General features: G+C 33.6%; 1 protein-coding gene, 1 long non-coding RNA gene and 1 other non-coding gene across 5 annotated transcripts in view; 2 read left to right on the forward strand and 1 right to left on the reverse strand.

The window, feature by feature from the left end:
* LOC136344945 (uncharacterized) overlaps positions 1 to 1,848 on the forward strand; it is a 54,864-nt gene extending 53,016 nt beyond the window's left edge. For both annotated transcript variants that reach the window (XR_010733062.1, XR_010733061.1), the window contains exon 4: positions 26 to 1,848. This is a non-coding gene — a long non-coding RNA (uncharacterized lncRNA). The remainder of the gene's footprint in view (positions 1 to 25) is intronic.
* Positions 1,849 to 5,046: 3,198 nt separating this feature from the next.
* Positions 5,047 to 5,120, reverse strand: TRNAT-AGU (transfer RNA threonine (anticodon AGU)). The gene has a single exon. It is a non-coding gene; the product is annotated as a tRNA-Thr (tRNA).
* Positions 5,121 to 6,854: 1,734 nt separating this feature from the next.
* Positions 6,855 to 21,942, forward strand: LOC136344946 (uncharacterized). 2 transcript variants are annotated; one of them, XM_066292872.1, is made up of 10 exons: positions 6,855 to 7,325; positions 18,034 to 18,253; positions 18,311 to 18,465; positions 18,521 to 18,741; positions 18,795 to 18,979; positions 19,041 to 19,217; positions 19,374 to 19,452; positions 20,061 to 20,239; positions 20,294 to 20,459; positions 20,508 to 21,942. In XM_066292872.1, exons 1-10 carry the CDS (start codon positions 7,212 to 7,214, stop codon positions 20,863 to 20,865), a joined length of 1,854 nt encoding a protein of 617 aa, XP_066148969.1. In that variant the 5' UTR covers positions 6,855 to 7,211; the 3' UTR covers positions 20,866 to 21,942. The 2 variants fall into 2 exon arrangements, with proteins under 2 accessions (XP_066148969.1, XP_066148971.1); XM_066292874.1 differs by lacking the exon at positions 6,855 to 7,325 and having other exon boundaries at positions 17,781 to 18,253.
* The last annotated feature ends 702 nt before the right edge of the window (positions 21,943 to 22,644 follow it).

Below are 22,644 nucleotides of genomic sequence, written 5' to 3' on the forward strand. Positions count from 1 at the left end.
CGCTAAAATCTACTTTTCTATACAGGGTGAGTCATGAAGAACTGTACATACTTCTACCACGACACGAGAGTACCTAAGAAGAATATCGAGAGAACATTTAATAATCGCTCAAATGTTTTATTGTTATTATATAGAGTGTTTTACATATTTTATCAAAAAATCGTTTTGCCTCTAACTTTGTAATGCCAATTTGCTTTTTGTTTTAATTTTCAGGTGAAAGAGTCCACTGTATATATATATAAGATTTGTATTCAGAGTTCATAAAATTCAGGAGCGTCTTCGAAAAATTTAGTAGATTTTTACAGATCAAAAAAATGATTTTGCATCCGAATTTTCGAAAAAGCGCTATGCACATTTGTTAAATAAGGAAAGTAAGTGAAAAATTGACCGTAATGAGCACCACTTCGAATAATATAAGGTGTTATTGAATAAGTGTTCGATATTTCACAGGGTGATTTTTTATGTAGTTTTAAAAGGGAAAGTTCTTTTAAACATGTTTCCTAGTTCGTTTAGTTGTCAAGATATGGGGTGTCAAAGTTGAAAAAATAAAATACACACTCTTTGATATATTTCGATTCGATCTCTTCGAGCTAATTTTACGAAATTTCATTTTCATGGATTTGTGGGGATGAGAAATTTAAATTTATCAACGATTTAGTTATATCTTCTAGAGGACATCACAAGCGACCATTAGGACACTTTTAAATAGCTGCAACTTTTTTGTGCCATATTATATGCCACATTTGAGTAGAAAAATATTTTTCTCTACCTTGACTGTTTAATGGCAGCATACTTTATTGCCGTAGCGAGAAGCAACGATTTCCGAGGAAAATGCTTTTAAAACTGATTATGCATATAATTATCCAAAAGTGTTAAAATAACTAGTCTCAATAGCCGCATGAGGCGCCCCCTAGGAGGTGTAACTAAATCGTTGATAAATGTGAATTTCTCAGCTCAAAAAACTCCCGAATATGAAATTTCGTAAAATTAGCTCGAAAAATCGAAAGATATCAAATAATATGTGATTTATTTTTTCATTTTTGATAATTCATATCTTGAAAACTAAATGAGCTGGGATACATGATTATAAAAACTTTCCATTTTAAAACCACATGAAAAATCACCCTGTGAAATATTGGACATTTACTCAATAATACCCTGTACTATGCAAAGTGGTATTCATTAGGGTAAATTTTTCAATGAAAAACTCTATACCTATCTGTCTTAATTTTTGAGTTATGTAAGCATTTCTAATGGAGATTTTAGGGAGAATATACTAATAACAAGGCAGAATTACGTGATACATTTTTAGATAGCTACATATCTTTATCGGTGTCCGAGTAATATGCATCTTCATGCTGCGTGGCTTCTTAGTAGTGAACACCCTTTATAACATGGAATTTGTTAGAATTTGCTACCTATTAAGTTATGCGTATAATGATGGGAAATATTTCTATATCCATAAAACAGATTTTGTCTTACAGGTAGGGAATAGTGACAGAGCTTTTAAGCTTTAAATGTGATAATTCTAATTATGCTGATCAGTTTATAATTGAACAGTGGACGGGGATGATTTGGCTTAAAAGGGGTGTAGTGTCATAGGGATGGGGTTATTTGTCCGAACCCCTCATTAGAGACCCTCACTATTTGTGCTAATCGACATGGTGGTGAAGCGTTCCACCACAGGTGTATTCATTCTGAGAGCTTTTGGTTGTGGATATGGTAGTGAATGCCGATTCACCATGGGTGAAAACAATTTTAAACAGACCTAAACTTGATATTCTGTAATCCTTTCTCGCTAATGCTCCCTTAATCCTGGCGCCATCCTTTTATTTTGCAATAAATCAAGCAAATGTTTGTGTGCACGAAACGATTTTCTATTATACATTGGTGTGGTGAATCATGTTTCCATTTATAAACACTTTTAGAAAACTAAAATTTCAAAGATCATCAAGAGAAACTAAGAATTTGGCGAAAGTTGATGACAAAGCTCAATGCAAAGAGGGTCCTGTAAGGGTTTAAAGGACGTTGAAAATCGGGGGAGTAACACAAAATCCTCTTCATTGTATGTCCATATGAAATAAGGAAGCAAAAAAACAATTGTATTTATTCACTCTACAATATGATATTGAACCCCTCTCTCTATACAACTTGACATAATTATTTTCATAAGGTCCATATTTCATAAATTTAGGGCCCCGCCGATCAACCTCCGGAGCATCTGTTTTCATTTAGATAAAAACCCTATACTTCTTCCAATAAGCTTCGGCATGATTGCCGAATAATTGAGCCGCCATCGAAGTCCTACTCATAGAGTGCGTTCTCCATTGAAAAAATATGCGAAAAACACAAAAAAAGGAGTTGATGGACTTGAAACAAAGTAGGTAATTAATCAATGAAACAAACGAGCTGCTAATAGTGCTTCTTCGGCTGGAAAAAAGGTAATTTTTCTTTTGCGAGTAATTTTGAAGCAGTTGGAGGGCAATTCAAGCGGAATAAAGTCTCAGAGCAGAGAAAATTCGATTTAATTTCTCTGCTATGGTCGTTGTATGACAGCTTCAAGGCATCGTTCCCCAGTATCTTTTTATCAACCAGACGATTAGTCGAGAAGATAAGAGGTTTAATCGCCTTCATTTGGTGCCATTAGCCGACTCTGCGACTACAGTTTTTTTTGTTGCAAATGAAGAGGGGGAAAATTCATCCCTCATTATGGGGGTGCGTGACGATAGGGATGGCGGATAGATTTGTGCTGAATATTCCCTTAAGAATTAACCACAAAAATGGGAAGGATTATCGTTCATATGTTCGCTGTTATAAACGCTCTCAAACGCTTGAGAATGAATTGGCAAAGGAAGTTCTTTCGGAAATTTCTAGGAACTGTTTGGGGAATTTCTTTCAAATATTTTGGAATTAATGTTATCCGCGAGTAAGGAATGTGAGGTTACAACGAGTGTATGGAGAATTTAATGCAAATATATATATATATGTATTCATGTGTTTTAAAATATCTAAATTTAACACAAATTTATTCAGATGTTTCCCTCAAATTTTGTATCAAAATATTTCCAAAAAACTCATTGATTCTTATATTTTTTAGCATAAAAATTTGATTTAATTTTACGCAGGATTTAACATAGATATACTCGTGGTGTTTATGAGTTTTAAACAAACAAATGTTATAGTAGTTTTATCCAGTTTTTAATGCAGCTCTGTTAGAACCAATATCTCAGAAACTAACATAGATAGCTCCAACTCTCGTTGGTGCGGGCTTACAAAGCACATCGATACGATTCATTTGAGCGATTCTTTAGGCACTTTCTTTAAGGCTCCACGAGGGCTCAAAAGCCTCTCCGTCTTTGGAAATGGATCTTGCATACCTCATTTAAGGCGCTGAATCAGTTCGGAAGTGCTAGATTAGGAAACGAAACATTTTAACGTATTGAAAGCGCTCAGAATAAGAACTTATGATGGTGTATAAATAATAGTATGAAAGTCTTTTAATATATTAAGGGATGTCAGGCACATCTGCCACCTTCTCGAGAAAGGCGGGTAAACAAAGCTCAAACTGACACACTGGAACATTTTTGAGCGAAATGAAGGAGCTTTTGAATGAATTTTAACTTCAGAAGAATTTTAAATCTTGCATTCAAATACAAATTTGCCAGATATTCTGGCAATTCTTGACACACCCAACTCTTCCCTATACCTCGTAAATGAAAAATTCCCGTGTCTGCATCCTCGCCCCGATTTAAATCAATGTCGGGGATGAGATTTACGCACGCCACCCTCATGCGTGGCGCTATAGATCAGATCGAGCGCCACCCTAAAGGTGTATGCGTGTGCACTCTGTATATGCCCTAAGTGCGTTCATTAAATGCCGGCGGTGTATTTGCTTATTAAAGCATCCCCTAAGTAAAAAGGGGCTACTACTCATGGTGATAACGTCGACTGCGTGTTATATAAATTTACCCTTATAGAAATTGCACCAACAACCCTGATTTTCTGCAAGAGTTTTACATTGAAAGGTGCGAGCGTAATTGTTAGGTCAGCAGGTGACGTTGAAATGACGGATTGATGGGGCGCAATTGTATAAATGAACGTTATTTTGACGTTAGTTATATGTAGTACGTTCTAGATTTGCTATAAAATTGGTGTTGTAAACTTGTTCCTTGCACATACGTATCCGCCCTGCCAACGTATAATTGCAACAGAACTCCTGACAATCCGATAGAGGAGCGATTCCTACCACTCAGCATTGGAACATTTCCAGTTGTGTTATTTGTCGGTTTACTACTTTTAAGAGTATTGGAATAAAAGTAAAACAAAAACGTGAATCAGGATCTAACAATGCAACCACGAAATCATATACAAAGCAGATGATGCACACACCGAAAGTTCAATTTTTACGTTTGAAGATTTTTTATAAGTTCGATTTTAGCAATACATGAAGGGAAAGTTTATAATTGGTGATCAGCAGGTTTGAATTTCACAAAGAAATACACGAAATTCTAGAAATCGGTAAAAAATATCTCCAAAATGTGCAAACTGATATATCCCATGAAAATTGTGTACTTAAAATAATGGAAGAAGTTTCAAAATCATAAACTTTTTCAAGAAAAACTGTATAGAACTAAAAAAAATTCAGAATATGTTTGAGGAATCTTTTGAGTTAGTGAAAATAAAAATATGATCAAAACATTCAGACAAATGTGAAATTTCCACTTTTTCAAAGTAAAACTTTTATTCCGTGCGTGAAACGCAACATATCGTTAATACAATCTTTTGGTATTTTAGTGAAATTCCAAATACATCAGTGTTTATCAGGAAAAAGATTGCTGTTCTAAGCAATTAGAAAAATATTCTAAGATTTTGAGATTGCCAATTTTTTCGAGAAAAAATATTTAAAAAAAAGAAAACTTCTCAAAAATAAGTATGCATGCTTTAAAATTAAAAAACTGCACGCTTTTTTAAATAATCAATAATCACTACATATTTCTTTATCTAAAATTATATTGCCTTATTAAAAATTTACAAAAAAGTTATGCGAGGCCCCGACGAGATTCGAACTCGTGATCTCCTGTTTACTAGACAGGCGCTTTAACCAACTAAGCCACGGCGCCACTGACTCATATGACTCCATGGTGGTATAAAAGTATAGACACAGCTTAGATTGTAAATTTACTTTAAATGATATGATTTATAGAAAATTACTAAACTAATTTGTGAAAATAATCGATAATAATTTTTTTTTGTAAATTTTTTCTTACAACGCCTAAAAATAGATTTTATTAAAGTTAATTAATAATATTAATGAAATTCTCATGAAATGTGTATAACTGGTTGTGTGTATAAGGAAAATCATTGAGAAGACGATTTAATATTTTGAATTGTTTTTTTATTTTAAATGCTTTTTTTTATGATGAATTAAAGTTATTTCTGAATTGAAGATAGTGCATATACTCGAAAGACATGTTTAGTAAAATAAGCACCAAAAATCATGTTTTTAAAATGGAATACATCTTATAGATTTTTTGTTTAAATCAGGTGCAAAGAACAGAGTTCTTCACTTAGAGTCTTGATTGTTTCATTATTTTTTCCTAACTTTATTAATTATATCTATAGCGAATCATCTAACTAAAATTTGACCACCCTCCCTTTAATCTTGAAAAATAAGGAGTTTTCGGAAAATTTTCGAAATGCATCAAAATAATTTTTGAGTGGGTTGCTATGACGCGCATAAGGGTATAGTTTGGGGGTAGAATTTTATATAAAAATTCGTCCTTTCCAGAAACTGTTTTGGCGTATTTTGGAAATTTCCCGAACAGTCTTTATTTTTTAATATTAAGAGAGGATCAAGTTTTCGTTAAATGACTCTAACTAAACTAAAAAAAAACTAAAAATGTTTTCAAACATTTCTATTTTCTATCATTTAAAGAGCTACTCAATGCTAAAATATTAGCTGACCTAACAGGCGATCTCAGTGAAACTGAAATATTTTCAATCAAAAATGAGGATTGCAAGAAACAAAATCCGTATTCAAGAGTTTCTCTATTGGTTCTTAACGTTGTTATACTGCTTCTAAACAGTATGTGAGAAGATTTCCTATAGAAAAATAGATAATTAGAGCAGAAAGTAGATTCATAAAAGAGGCGTCGTCACTACTTATTGAGAGTTTCATATTGATGATATGGCTCTAATTTAAATGATTTTCTCTGTAAAGTTTTAAATCTGCTTAGCGGAAATACGCGAAACAGCGTTACTGAAGACGCATGCACCCACATAAAGGTCTGAGAACAGTGAGAGCGAACGGCACTGGTTCGGAACCATTGAAAAGAATTGGGATTCCCTAGCGGTACCATTTTAATCGCCCTGAAAAAATGTATGACCGTAGCAACTTGACATTAAGGATGGACGCACATCGAAATAAAAAAGTATTTTATAATGAAAGAACTGTGAGTTGAGGATTGAATTGGAGACAGTTGAGGAAGCGAAGTTTATGAATGTATAGTTTTCAAGCAATTTATTTAAGATTTGATGTTGGAAAATGCCTAGAAGCCCGTTTTTGGGCATACCATTCACCTTGAAGGACCTATTTTCGCTTTTATTCTTGCCATAATACGGATATTAAAAAGTAAAATTTTGCATGACTATCCATATAAACACTGAGTTTTTGGAAAAATTTATGACATCAAAGCTTGCAGGCAAAACTCATTCCTCACTGGAGGTGTATTTTACGACTTCCTGGTCGAACGTTGAATTAATATTGACATAGCGCGGGGAAACCATCCTTAAACAAATCCAGTCACATAACTTAAGTAGAACCACCTCCGTACCTCCGTTTGTATTTAGATTTGATTTAGTCTTAGTTGGTGGTTTCAGCTAAACAGTGGTGCCAAGTTTGCGGAGTGACCGGTCAAATTCGCTCGCATCGACCGAAAAATGATACAATTACGAATAATAATAAGTGTTTCGTCATCTTTCCCTGTATCAATAAAAGATAAAACACCTATAGATAAGACTGACAGTATTCGCTTGAAGCTCCTAACAGTGTGCCATTAGATCGTGTCCAATAGGAATTACTAGAAGACGAGATCTATGTGATAGTGAGCGGTGGCTTTGTAGTGATAGTGTTGCAGAAAATGTTTCGCAGAAAAAATAAATGAACACTTAAAACCTAAGACGATTAGTTAGTTTCAGTATTTATTGGTCCAATGAGTGAATCACGACTATCAGTTATGAGAGTGTTCCTAACGTTAGTGCTAACTTGTGTCTGTTTCAAACTCATCATCGCTCAACAAAATGATGATTTAGATGGTGGAGATTCGGTAAGCTCCACAATTCGATAAATTTCCAATTCAGTGCCATGCACCAATTAATGTACATATGCCGGACATGGATTGAATCGAATGGTTTATTTGAGTCAGTTACCTAGAATTTCGCACATTTTGCCTTAAGCGAACAACTAATTTCCGATTATGCATTTCATTATGAAAACTGATTAAAAATTTGGATTCGAAGAAGCGTTTCAAAACTTGGAAAATTCGCCATAATGTTTTCTTTAATGTGGCTTTGAAATTGATAGTATTAGATGAAACCAAATTCACAGACATAAGAACTTTTTTCTTGTTGGCCATCATAGCTGTCCTCAAAGTCTTCGATTCACTAATATCTCATAGTCATGTCCCTAATCGAACATAAATATCATAAACTTAATATTCGCATGTACATAGATATCTAACATTTAGAGACTGGTAGTGATTGCATTTGCTATTAAATCTCTGTTATTAGCTTTGCGTTAATACAATGAAGGACAACTCAATTCCGCATGATAATTAACTGTTTTCGTATATATAAAAAGTGTTATAAAATGCCATAAAACCTAGTATTTGTTTTGTTAATTTCTTCTTAAATACTCTCAAAACTTTAAATCATGGTACCTAAAAATAGGTGTGGAATATTACAAATACATGAATCACCCTGTAGCTTTATTTGTGAATTTTGATACGTCTGAAAACATTATAAAGACATAAATAGATGAATTTTACGATTTTTACTGCGATTTTCCATGAAAAGTAGTGTCATATTATCAAACAAGTCCTTATTCAGCATTTCCTGGTCTAATTTCATTATTTAAATAGTTTTGAATGGATCAAAATTTGCTAAGATTGAACACGATTTTCCAGAAATTTCTATCATGTAAATATTAAATTTTAATTAAATATTTTTTCGGAAATTCAATTAATTTACATCTTCATATACAGAGTATATGTCCTGTGCTAAATCTCTAACTTGGCACGATCTCACGTTTTTCCATTATAGAATAGAGCTAACTGTGGGATAAGAACTCACACACTGTTGCATGTCTTATCTCAGTTGTCCCTTGAAATCCTAAAACTTCGTAGTGATTTAAATATGAATTTATACAACTTTGTAAAAATTAATGGTCAGGATGAAAAATAGCAATTTATAGTTGTTGTATTTATTTTTTTCTGATTCATTTTTAAAAATAGAGAAAAATCAGAATAAGTCTCCTGTTCATCTTTTTTTTTTAATAAAGACTTGATATTTGATTTTCATTTAAAATTCTATTTTCTTTTCGTTATTTAGAAACAAAATTCTGATGGAGGTCAATTGTAAGGTCTCATAAATAATTTTTTTTATGGAAACAGTATAAGTCAATCGAATATTTTATTAGAGACAAAAAAGTCAGCTGGTGGCAGAAGCAAAAATTACAAGTAATTCATATAGAAAGTAACAAAACTATAATCTTTTATTTATGAACCAGGTTTTGTTTTAAATATTTCAACACATTAAACAAGACGTTAAAATACTCTGAATTATGCAGCAACTCTTGCTCCAAAATTAGTGAACATATATAAAAACATTTACCAATTATTTCGGAAAAACGATGTTTATTTGAGAACTGTGCCGTTCTGTAACGGCAAAATGAAACTACATTTAAAATCGGCAAATTTTCCCAAAACAACCATATTTTTAGTTAAGACTTGGAAAGCTATTTCGAGGACAATCTCTAAACAAGTGTTTGTAAAAGTTGGTACAAAACTTTAGGAGATGAAGTGGAGCCAAAAATAGTATATATAATGGTATAATAATAATAGGATAATAAGTAATAATAGTAAAAAAAGAAAGAAACATATTTTAAAAACTATTCAAATGACACGACCCTTTTGAAGAGCCATATTTCAGTAACGATGCTCCGTTGGACTGATGTTTATAGGAACTTTTTGTACTATTTTTGGCTCTATTTTTACCTTCTTAAGTTTTGTGTCAACTTTTCCAAAACCTTCATATAAAAGTTTCATACATTTTTTGATTTTATCTCTATAAAATTTCATTTTTTTTTCTGTAATTTATAGATTTCTCTAATTTCACACCAACATCATTATTATATTATATCGAATTGGGCGCGGGCGTTGAAGTATTCGGTGCTGTCTTCGAATTTCTCCCTAATACATTTGGGCAGTTATCTTCTAAAAATTACCATTACTTAAAGGTTAAGCCGAGTTAAAACGAAATTGAAAGTGTAAAATCTTGACTCTAAGACGCAGTCTTGATCGAAAATAAATTATTATTCTAGATAACTCTTTATTAGACGGCTCTATATTTAGCCGAAAAGAATGACTGTTGCCAAAAAATTCCTAAGGAATGTTAATCATTGCTATCAACCATTCTTTAAGGCTATTCGTGGCTGACCACCTCAATGAGTTTTTTATGATGAAATGTTGCCTGATGTTAGGCAGATCAAGACCATAAGGATTTTATAAGACCCGTAAGGAAAATGTTCAAATTGAAAAATCTGTGAAAGAATGGGAAACATCTTCAATAGAATTAGGAAAATAATCCGAGTTTAACACACTTTAATTTGTAGTCTATAAAGCATGCCATAAAAGTATGTGAAATGTGCCTTTTTATGATGATATATGAGAAACCGTGTTTACACTATAATGTTTTGATGATAATCGAGTGTTTGGAAAAGTTGAGTTAATTTGGTGGATGTGATAAGAATACCTCCTGACTCATGGCATTCACAAGAACATTCCAGCTCTCTGCCTTATTAAATGCATCATGAAGCGCTTTCATTAATCATAAACTTGTTTACAAAGCATATCAAGCCTTGTAATCTCAGACCGGGCCTACGTGCTTCAGATTGAAATTGCAGTAGCATTAAACATTCCAATTTCCTATAGGCAAACACATTGTTGTCTCGGGAGGTTAGTCTATATAGCCTTGTCCTCAAATACATAATATAACAATATGCAGGAATATAAATAGCCTCAGTGTGGCTGAGCACGTAGATTCGGTTCAAAATGGAGGAAAAAATGGAAGAGAAAGGAAAATAGTATTCCAGATAGGGAAAAAGTGAAATTTTGTGTTAGAAGCAATTAGCGCAGTTATTGCTATTATGGGCTAGGCAATTTTCGCCTAGACAAAAGTTCCTATAGTGAGACTATCGTCAAATTGGCATATCAATTTACCGTTTAATTAACATTGGTACCTCACAAGAATGTGTCTTGCGAGACTAATGGAATCATGAAAGAAAGCTTAAAAATATGTGTAACGATTTAATTAAAAAAAAAAAAAGTGATTTATGCATTAAGTAAACTAGTCAAAATGAATTAAAAACTATTGCAATAAACTTAACAAATGCAACAAACAAAGAAAATTAATAATGAGTGTATCCGCCTCGGGCTAATGGAACTTCTCGACACTGTGTGGGCATAAACTTGATTAGGTTTTCTATCATAACCCTTGGAATGTTGTTTCGTTCTCTTGGAACATTTTTACTAGGCTTCTATTATTGGTAGTTGGACAATCTTTAAACTTTATCTGAGGATCATCTCAAAGATTTTCTATGGGATTTAGGTCTGGGGAAGTAGATGGCCACTCCAAATCTTCGATATTGTGCTCCTTAAGGTATTGAGTTACTAATCAGGCGGTCTGGGCTCTCCTATTATCTTGTTGAAGAGAAAAGTTTGGAAAGTTTGAGGAAAAAAGTTGGGACGACATAAGGTTTTAGAATGTCTTCGTAAGTATCGACGACCATTTACAATTCCATTTCGAATGATATGCAAAAAGGTGCGCCTTGTTAAAAAAAAATCCTCCCCAGACTGTAATGGAGCTCTTTCCTAAATTGATAGTTTCTCTCACATTTGACGATAAATATCGCTCACCTCCACGTCACCATGCTCGAATATGTATATCGTTGTGGCTAAGTCGATATCTTGGCTTATCTGTGTAAAGAGAGAATATCCTCATTGATCCATGTCTAAAACGGTACTAAATTGCAAGCACAATAACAAGTAGTCCTTAATTCGTTTCCACTTGTTTACATAAGCAATGCAAGATTTCATAAAGCCAGTCAGTCTACGTCCGAGCAAGTTCATAAGAGTAACCACTTAAGTTACTTGCTTTATTCTGATAAAATTTTAATTTCACCTGCTTTATTGCACTAGAACCATGATGGATCAATTCATGGCAAAACTATAACACAGAGGACCCTTAATAATGCAATCTGACATATTAAAAAAATTAATAATTTCAGTGTGTTACAATTCACTTCATCCAGAAATATTTCTCTTGTTGCGCTGCAAGATCAAGGACAGTTTTCAAAGAACTCTCTGTGTATTCCATAACCTGTGAGGCTCTTATTCAAGGCACAATGGAAATGACCAAGCATAAGTGAAGTGACCTGAAGAATATCCCGATTTAAACTTTAGCGATCTTAAAAATTTACCGAAAAAACTCTGACTATATATATTATCTGAGTCATTGGTACTATTGCGTCACAAGGCACTAGTTTCTTTTCAAAATAAGCAATTCAGGCATTTAAGTCAATAGTGCTGTGCATGCATACGCTTGATCTGGAGTATGCTTTGAGAAGTAATGAGCTTACAGTGCATGATATAGAATTTAAGATTTCTGAGAAAAAACGTCCTCAGGAAATTTAAGAATATCGACACGAATCGTCAATAAGATTTATGGGAATTTAATGGAAGTTAAAGACTTGGTTGAAATCGAGGTTGAAGTTTTATAATGAGGAGGTCTGGAAATGAGTTATGAAGTTTCGCTTGCATGAGCAGTTTCGGCTGAAAAATCCACTTAGTCATTAATCCTCTGTGTGAGTTAAACCTACGCCTAATCTAAGTTTTTTACTTCAATCATACACATTGTAAAATGAAGCTCATTGAATTTTTTAACGGATAAATGGTTAAGTATCCAACTAAATTTACATTTATCTGGATTTTTGGGATACCTAGATTCCATCTTGAAGCGAGTGTATGTATAGGGAAATTCCGCAGGATTTTTTTCCCCTCAAACGCTAATCGCAGTATTTTCATAGAATACGCCAATTTATTTGTCTAAACAGGCGATAAAATTATTACAAAAACGTGCGCTTTTTTAAGATCAATAAACTACGGTCATTTTACAATCATAACGCAATAATGCTTTTCATATACCGAGAAATGTATTGATAAAGCTGATTTGTAAAAACTCAACATGTAGGCAGAAATACATGATCAAACAAACAAGTTTCTATAATTAAACAAAAAAAGGAATTTTACTGGGTCATAAACGTCAGCATGATAAATTAATTAAACGTATTTAGCATTACATAAATGCGAAGGTGTGAATGTTAACGTTACTTTGTTTATATTTTCATCTCCTGCCCACGCGGTTTGAAAGAGAAATCGGCGGTTCTCTCGCATTAGATTTCGCACCTTGAAAACTGGTATATTTCCATCACAATTCCCTGACTTTTTCCATAATTTGATGTACACCAAAGTGCAGTCAGGAGACAAAAATATTAGTAAAGCAAGATTTTCAACATACAATAACTAATTTCTACAGGTTTAAATATAATAACGAAAATGAAAAATACGTATTTAATATTACTTCAATATACATACATACTAACAAATTTACTATATCCTAAAGTAGATTTTCTAACAGAAAAAAAATTATTTACGTACAAGGTGATTCATTAACGATTAACCGAAAGCTGGAGATTCTACAAGTCAAATGGTGACGGTTAGAGAAAATACGCCTTAAACAAAAGTTAATAGTTTCGAATATACAGGGTGTTCCTAAGTGTTATGTACATAAGGAAGGGGGTAATTCTTTAGCTTTTGTTCATGACTAAAATTTTATATAAACTTAAGTCCACAAATGCTTCGTTATCTATTTACAGGGTGTTCAAATTAAAAAAATTAAAAGTGAATACCATTGATGAGTTAAGAAATCGAATTTTATAATAGATACATTTTAAACAGTAAGAAATATTTTGGAAGTATTCAAAAGAATACGGGCATCTATGAGAAAACGGGCTGACACATGTGTAAGGATTGGAGGAGGTCACTTCCAATAGTTGCTGCAACGTACTTAGTTTCCTTGTTAAGGTTATTATTTAGAGTCGTCCTGGATTTAATTGTTAAATAAATAGTTCCAAATAAATTCTCTAAATTCTCAAAAATAGAGGATTACTTTTAACAAATCATTGCTTAATAAATTTTAATTTCATCTAGCGAATTTCAGAAAATCGTTTTTAATTTTTTGCTCGTTAACTGACGCCGATACGAAAAAACTGCATGCAATCAGAAGGTTTATAAACAAAATAAAAAAGTAATTTTGTACTTTAAAATCTGCTAGCGTCCCGCCAAAAAATTCAGGGAGAGAAAAGGGGACACGACCAGTGGAAAAATATCACTCTGTAAATTATCAAAACCATTTGATTCGAAGAATTATGTATGTAAAACCTACAGCGTAAGCTATATTTCAATTTTAATTGAATATCTCAAAAACTACAGGAGTTAAAAAGAAAAACTGAAAAACTTCTGCAATTTGAACACCTTGTAGATAGGCAACGAAACGTTTACGAACCTATTACCTTGGAGTGTTTATTAAGTTCTTGTACAAACTTGCGTGCATCAATTCGCCTTAACATTGATTGAGAAACTCTTTAGGATATACCTGGTTTCTGACTATTAACGGCGCACCATTCAAATATATTATTCCTTAGATCTGGTTTATTTTGGACTAGAGTTTTATGAATTAGTGAGTTCAAGTGACCCTACAGAAAATAATTATTTGAAGGGACCAAATCTGATGATCTGTGAGGTTTTTTTTGGAAGGCCTTTTTTGAAGCCCTGTATCTTAAGAATCAAGCTGATATGGACCAATGTTCATATAACTTTTCACCTTAAAATGAATAAAAAATTCACTCTTTAAAGTTTATACAAATTCTTAATAAACACCCTGTAGAGAAGGTTTTCGTCAGAAAATCCATTTTATGATTAATAGTATTAACTATTTAATTGTAATTTCTGCCATTACATGTCTAAAATTGTAAGTATTCGTTATTTTATGTTCCAATTCCGACTGTACCAATCATTTTATCGCCCACTGTATGTTGTGTGAGAACGGTGACAATTTACATAATCAAAGTTCTCATGTCTATATTGTTTATAAATCACAGTCAGCAAAACCTATATGTAATCAAAAGTGAATCTAGGAATTGGTAGTACCACTTACAAGTACTAACCAAGTTAATAATAGTAATAAATACTAATTTCTTGATTGCAAAAAAACAAGCAGAAAAAGGCGATTTATTTCGAGTTAACTCGTGGTTCAGGAGATGACTATTTATGGCAGGCATTTTGTGGGTCCATTTGGGTATGCGAATAGCAGTAAAAATAAGCATTATCGTTTCGCTACATTTACAATGGAGATTTTAACGATCGGCTATCAAATGCGGTTTTCCATTACAGCCGCCTGAAATAACTGTTATTGGCTTTGAAGTCAATAGATCTTTATTGCCAGGGAAATACATCATTATCTACGATATTGCGAGGCTGAAGATAGGTCGATTTCATTGAAACTGTTGGGTTATCGGGAAATGAGAAGTGTGGTGGAATTTTGCTTTTCCGAAGAAAATCGACCAGAAAAACAGGGATTAGCGCGATAAATTGCTTGAAAATTCATGAAGTGGCGAAATTTGCTATAAGGTGGCGGTATATTGAGGACGAATTGAAGTACACATTTCCTTGAATTAACAAAATTGTTCTTTGGGATGTTCAAAAATCCGATTGAGTCAGCTTCTATTTGGTCGATCGACCACAGGTAGTTGAACAAAGACATGTTGTTAAAGACCAAATTTCCTGTCAACAAAATTCCTCTTTAAAAAGCTAAACATTTCTAGTCACGGAGAACATAATCAGTTGAACAAAGATAAACTTATGATGATCATATTGTGTCATATAGTGATCGATTGACCGACTGAAAATTTTCGAATTTTATTTAGTCGATGTTGCTGCTGATGAGCTTTCCGCAAGGACGAAATGTCCCGCATGGATAGTGCCCAATGTGTTGAAATATTTCTAATATTTAAAAATTAAATTTTTTCTGTTCTCTCCAGAACTGCCTGGAATTTAAGAATTCCGAAATCGGCATCTTACATTTGTGAGTACGAGGTTGCGCATATTCCCTATTTGGTTACTTTGTGGTTAGTACGTTATTAATATACAGAGGGTTCAGTTAGGGACTTACCATTCCAATAAATTCAGAACGAGAAAAGAAACTGAAATGCGGTTTGTGAGGATCTCAAAGGTTGCAAAGGGAAACTTTTTTGGTAGCAACAGTGTAAATATAATGCATACTCCTTCACCTACAGCGACCCCAACTTCAGATTCTTAAACGGGACTCTACCTTAATATGTACCCCACGTTAAAGTGCATTTAAAACACATTATCTTGATATAAATAATTTTTAAATAGAGTAAGTGGTTTTAGAGAAATTTTTAAATAACTAATTGCAAGTTTCGAATTCAATTTTGTGATATTGAACTGAATATATTCTGACAAAAATAGAAAATATTCTAAAAAAACTACAAACTTAAAAATGTATGTATTAAATTTTCAAATACTCTTCCATTAGTTTCTAAACAAATCTTCTTTCAACCTGTTCTGTAACTCTTTTGGAATTTTCTCTTGTAATCTTTCGACATTCTGCTATTATTCGATTTTTGACACGATCCTGACGAACCGTTTTGTAGACTATAGACTTACGGTACCCCGAAGGAAAAAATCAAGCGGCGTTAGGTCAGGAGATCTCGCCGGCCATACTATTGCACCTCTCCTGCCAATCCACTACCAGTGAATAATTTTTTGTTATTTTGCGCCGTATCTAATGAAATTCCGATTTCCTGGGACAGTTTCCTCAGGGATGTAGTTAGCCTGGTTATGAAGTGTTTTAGCAATTCGACCTGAGCAACTTCGTCTAAAATCCTGTGACCACTTTATTTTACGTTCTCTAGATATCCAATCATATTAAATTTTTCCAATAGCTGAATGACATTAACGTGTGATACATATTGATCAGGATGCTCATTGAATTCCGTCGCAGTTTGTCTAGGAGATTCATTATTCACATCATAAATTTATACTATTTCGACCCTTTTTTTCTGTGGAATAAACCATTTTTAATAAAATAACACTTTGATGAGAGTAGTAAATTATTTCTCAGTTATTAACCAGTAATATTTCCATCTAACTGGATTCTGGCAAGTTTGTTTATTCTGTTAAAGATTTTTTTCTCAATTTTGCAAAAACATCTTTATCAATTTTAACATTATTTATATCAAAATAAGGCATTTTAAATGCCCTTTAATATGACGTGTGTTTCGAGATAGGGTGCTATTTAAGATTTTGAAATTGGGGTAGCTAGGAATGAAGGGGGTACGTAATATTCACACTGCTGCTAAAAAAATGTTCCCCCTTAAAAGTTTTGCGTTTCTCACAAATCACTTTTCAATATCTCATTTTCATATTAAATATGTTGGGATTGTAAGTTTTTAAATAATCACGCCGTATTTACTCAGATTTGACGCATCAACCTTCATAGATTCTAAGAAAAAACACATAATATGATCATTAGTTCCCAAATCATGCCCCTGAACTCCTGATCAAGCACACGTAACACGATCGTCATGTAGATCTTGATATGTTTATTTCAATAAGAGGACGACATAAATACATGTTGCTTCGTGACGACAATAACGCTAACGACTCACAAAATATACAACCATGGTTGGAATTGTTAGATTCAGGATAATTTCATAATAAAACAGATTTCTATCGTATCTTTTTAAAATAACAAAACGAGTACTAACGAGTGCACTAATTATTTCGAATAAATAGAGCAGTCTCAATTGCAAAACGAGAGCTAAAAGACAGTAAATTAGACACAGTGTCCATGTCATATAATGCTGCCCCAATAGTCTTCAGCTCAAGCGCAGTTTGTTCAAACCTCTTGAAATGTTTTCCTTTCTTCGAGCTCCATATTACTCCTTCTTTGGCGTAGAATTGGGGTGTCTATTTTGATTTCGGTGAAAATCCGCAAGTCAAAAGTTTTCCTCAAACTCTCGTTGGAGTGGTGGTATCTCACAAACCAATAGAACAACCGTTTTAAAAATTGTTTTGAATTCTGCAGTCAGGCAACAATCTCTCTGTCGATATGTGGCAATTCCCGAATTAATTTCTACACAATTTCATAAATTTTTCCAGTGAAAGCCTTCATAACTTTCCTTTAATCAACTACTTAGATGCTTCATTCAAACGCTTATCTCATCGAGCCACTGCGATAAGAAGCTCATAATCATTCCACATACGCTTTCCAATGGATGCTGACCAAACATACAAGATAATTAAAGGGAGGTCAGTAACTTATCAGGCCATAACAAATAACATTTGACTTAATAGTGGCTTTCAAGCAGTCTTAATCAAAGTTGCAATTAACCAGTCACAAATTTATCACTTCCATCGTCTATCACCAGAGCGATTTCCAAAGATCCTGTTTAAGAGCAAAAAGTTCCTGGTAGCTTCTGAGATGCGACTTTGCACATCACGCTTTAAAAATAATTGTAAAGAGACCAATTTAATCTTATCGATAATGGTTTTATTGATGAAATTAGTCATTCTATTAACACGAGGACATTTCGATAATTTGCACTTATTTCAGAATTCTCCCAAAGTCTACATGGATCAACAGATTGTTGGATTCAACAGCACCAACATCACATCCGGTCCTGTTATTTTGGTAGATAAAAGGATTGTGTATATCACGGATTTCAGGTACTTCGGCCCCCATGGAGATGGGCTGCAGTTCTGGGTGGGGGAGGGAATTTCTCCTTATAACGACACAGAACAATACCCGGTATCGACTTCTATGCATTTCACAGGTAACTTTCTGCAAATCCCTCTAAAATTATCACAAATTTGACTAAATATATGCACAGAAAACTCCTTGAATTTCTACTTGACCCTGCCAGAAAAACACGGCCTAGACAGCGTGAACTATCTCCTGCTTAGGTACCAAGATCAACCCTTAGACTATGCTCTTTTTGGGCAGGTGGATAGAAAAATACTCAAGGAATATGATCCTTCAAATATGGTGAGTTATGAACCTGAAACACCTCATGATGATTCAGTTATTAAAATTGTTCTAGGAAGATTCACTCTACAGGATACCAAAGTGCTGCAAGGCTGATGAGTACTACAGTACAGAGCAGAAATGCGCCCAAGCATCCACAACTTTAGATTTCAACATCAAGATCTTTGAAAGCAATGAGACAGGCCTGGATCCTGATGTAATAATCAATTCCACCGACTATCAGATCATACCCTACTACAGAAAACTGAAATGCGCTTCTCAGGAGGTGGCGATGGTGTATGTTTAAAAGAGAAGTGAGCGATCTTGAGGTACTCATATTAAGTTTGTAGAGTACCAGGCTCAGAACTTCATGGCATTATATACAACAAAACTCTAATAGTTCAAGGACAAGGCATTTATAACCATAGAGAGTTTTGCATGGATGGCTACAACGGGAGTCAGTCCATAGACCTATTGGTGTTGGTTTGCATGCAGACTACAGAATCAAACAAAGAACTAAATTTCTATTTGCCACGTGAGTTGAGTTGAGTTAAGTTCGTCAATTCAAATAGCGGTTTTCCGTGATTTTTCTTCAGCTTTGATACTTTCAACCCTATGCTTCGCACTTTCAACAGCAGCTTATGGGATGATTTTGAAGAGGAAGGATATTCACAAGAGATGCTTCATTATGTTTTCCTCTTCGATGTGTCTTGCTTTTGTGTGTCTTATAGTGATGCAAGTGCAGAATAGTGTAAAGACTTGTAATACCATAGGTGAGTAAATGGGCGTGATCACGAAATCTTCACCAGTAAAGTCAGTACTAATTTTTCAATTTCAGTATTGCTGAGATTTTCAGCGGTGCTTAATTTCGTTCAAATAAATTCTTGACTTTCAAAAAGTCTACTAAATACTTTTTTTTATTGTTTCAGGTTTCGTGTTCCTTCTCACAGTATCTTTGTCCTTCCTATGGTTGTTGATCTTATGTTTGGAGCTTCTGTATCAAGTCATGTAAGTAATTACTAGAATTGTTTGTGATGAAATTTCGGGTAACAGTTTTCAAATTCTTAAGAGTATATTGATCTAACGTCCATAATCGCTAATTTGCTTATCAAGACTTCGCCCATGCGTTGGCGATTTATTAAAACGGATACGACGCAAAATCAGCATTTTTACATGATAAGCCAATTTTATTGATGGATCGTGAACGTAATGAAAAATAATTATTTATTTTATAAATAATTTATTATTTAATTAGTTACGATCTGAACACGTTGAGTCAATTCGGCACATCAGCTTAAGAACTAAAAACTACCATGCTCGTTTGAGTCCCTCCTTATGCCCCAAAAATACCATCGTCAGCAAAACCAAGAAATCTGCTGGTCTATGTTATGACTATAACCAAAAAGCACACATAAAATTTGAATCCTTTTCGGCATCTTTAATATTAGCTGAAGACAATTTATGGTTCTCCAAACGTAACATTCAACTATATATTTATATGTTTATACCTTCAAAGCAATGAGTCTTTATGGGGTGGTCATATAACTAGCCCGATAAATACGCAACGAGACTGAAATTCTTCCCCTCCCCCCAACGATATTTTCTGATCATTTTAGTCGCCCAATAGAGGACAAAAGATACAACCTTCGATGGGACTGGTACTGTGGCATCTCCTTCGGTCTCTCTCTCCTTACTTTTCTCATATCTCTACTGACTGGAGAACAATGGGTACCAGACGTCCCTAACTCCTTCATCATGCCCTATGGAGACATTACCAATATGTGCGAGTTCCAGAGTAAGTCGTTATTTTTAAAATTAATTTTTGTATAGATATCAAAGCTCATTGCAGCCCCCCTATCTCGAGCGTTCATCGTATTCACCCCCATAATAGTGTCAATACTGGGCTCCTCTGCTAGCCTTATAGCCCTGCAGCCCTGCATAAATAGGAATGAAAAGGATAAGCGGATAAACAATCATTTTGACTGGATTTCTCATTCGAATAACTACAAATTTTTGTAAGTATTTTTTCTTTGTATATGCAAATTTGCTAAATATTGCAATAGATCTAGAACATACATCATGATCATTATTGTGGCCTGTTTTTGGTTGCTGGGCATCTTCTTCTACTCCACTCAGCTAGATAGCACCAAAACGCAATTAGCATTGGATGTTATTAAAGCATCCTTAGGGATAGTTACTTTCGTAGGGTTTGTCGGAAATAAGTACACGAGAGCGGAAATATCAAACAAATTCTGCAAGAAAAAGTTTACCGAAAAAGATTTGGAGCTTAATGGGTATTCCACTCCGCCGTCATCACCAGGAACCCAACTTGACAATCACGAAGATTTTCCTTTAATGCATCAAAGAAATTATGGAAATTTAACTACCTTTCAGGGTAGCAGGCTTGAACCTATTGGATGACGATCTTTAAAGTTTATAGCGAAATTGTGAATTTTGTGTACAAAATAGAGTAGTTCTTTATTGTGAATAGAAGTACTTATTATCTAACAATTTCCACGAGGAATGAACAATGTCTGTTTATATTAAGTTTTAACGTTGTTCTAACCAAAAGACTTATTCGTGTTCAGTGGGTGTTCTAATTGATAAGCATTAAATTATTTTTATTTTTTATATAGTGTAGTCTAACTAGGCTATGTTGATTGAGATTCTACAGTATTCACATTCTGGTTGGTACTTATCTTAAAAGTAATTTTTATCTCATAATGGTGAAATGCGTTTTGATTATTTCATTCTCATCTTCAAAGCGAACGAAGTTTAACAATATGTAAAATTTTAGAACCAGCTTTAAAAACCATTTTCGTCGTACAAAATCTTTATAAATTAAATTTCTTATTTAATTTTTAATATCAAAAAAAGAAAAAATAATGAGACCCTCTACGAATTTTGATACATTATAGTTACGAAGAAATAACAGAGACTTTGTTAAGGGGTGGGATCTGTATATAGGAACATTTTCTGCTTTTACTATTGAAACTGTCATTTTACCTCCACTGCGTGGCAACATCATTAGAAAATCACTTCAACGCTATTTACCCCGCATCGTGTACTCGTATTTGTTTATTAAATGATCATAGACAAAGACGAAAGCTGTGAAATTGATTCTGCTGCCCTAAGTGGTAAAGTAAGCTCTCTGAATGCATGTTCCAGGTTGATTCGAACAGTGGTGACTAATGAAAATTTATATAAACAAAAATTGAGATATTTCTTTAATTTTTAGGATTTGAAATTGATTGATGTTGTTGATTATGTTTATTTTTGTACCATATATTTGTTAGAGCAGTGTATTTTATATTGAATTTTGGTCATTTTTTTCTTGCATTTAGATTAGCTTTATTCGCTAGTTTTGCAGAAACTGTCCCCGGAGAATGGATAATCTGATCATCAGAATAAAGCTTGAAATCTTTAGTGTTCAACCATGTTATCGGAGTTTTCGTTTCCATGTGAAATTGTGCCAATAAAATTCAAGAGTCTTGCCGAGCTTGTGAACTATTGTGTAGATGATGTACTCCTATGCTTCTTAGTTGCAACGTTATGACCGAGGTTTCCTTTAATAACCACTTGCATCAATGAACCTATCAAGAATCTACCTTTACACTCAATTTATTATTAATGCGTTTCATTTTATATATAGTAAATCAAGTTTAAGTGGCAAACACGCGTCGGGTATCACTTGTGCAACAATCCTTAAGGAAAATAGCATAAAGGTAACAAGGATTATATAGTTTATTAATCTTATATAGTAAGAAACCAAAGTGTAAAAAGTAAGCTGTGTGCAAATTAATAAAATCAAATTACACGTATATAGATATCATGGTCATATTTTCGAACTTCAAAGAAAAAACTCAGGTTGTCTATGGCAAGAACTTAAAAAATAATAATGGACAAAATCAGCTTAGTGAAAGAATAAGTATGTTCTTAAGTGCCACATAATCCTTCAGTAAAACAGTGGTGGAACAATACGTTTGGAAAACTTCGAATTTGAGTCAAAGTGGATGTCCAAAATTGTCACACATAGCAATAGACCTGGTACCTTTTATGGTTACTCAGATCCCAATTTTATATTACTAAGGAAACACAAATTTTTACAGACAATAAGGCATTAGTTTTATTAAAGTTAATTTGAACATAGGTCTCCAATAACTCTAAATACTAAATAACAAAATATAGTGTTTAATTATA

Source organism: Euwallacea fornicatus, chromosome 18, assembly GCF_040115645.1.
Source record: "Euwallacea fornicatus isolate EFF26 chromosome 18, ASM4011564v1, whole genome shotgun sequence".
Lineage (NCBI taxonomy): Eukaryota > Metazoa > Arthropoda > Insecta > Coleoptera > Curculionidae > Euwallacea > Euwallacea fornicatus.

What these genes read in the sequence shown, in the direction of transcription:
- LOC136344946 (XM_066292874.1), top strand. Translation starts at nt 17,902, where the DNA reads ATGCGACTTTGCACATCACGCTTTAAAAATAATTGTAAAGAGACCAAT. An exon ending in GAGCTTCTGTATCAAGTCAT is followed by an intron (nt 19,453 to 20,060) that starts GTAAGTAATTAC and finishes TGATCATTTTAG; the next exon opens with TCGCCCAATAGAGGACAAAA. An exon ending in TCGAATAACTACAAATTTTT is followed by an intron (nt 20,460 to 20,507) that starts GTAAGTATTTTT and finishes ATATTGCAATAG; the next exon opens with ATCTAGAACATACATCATGA.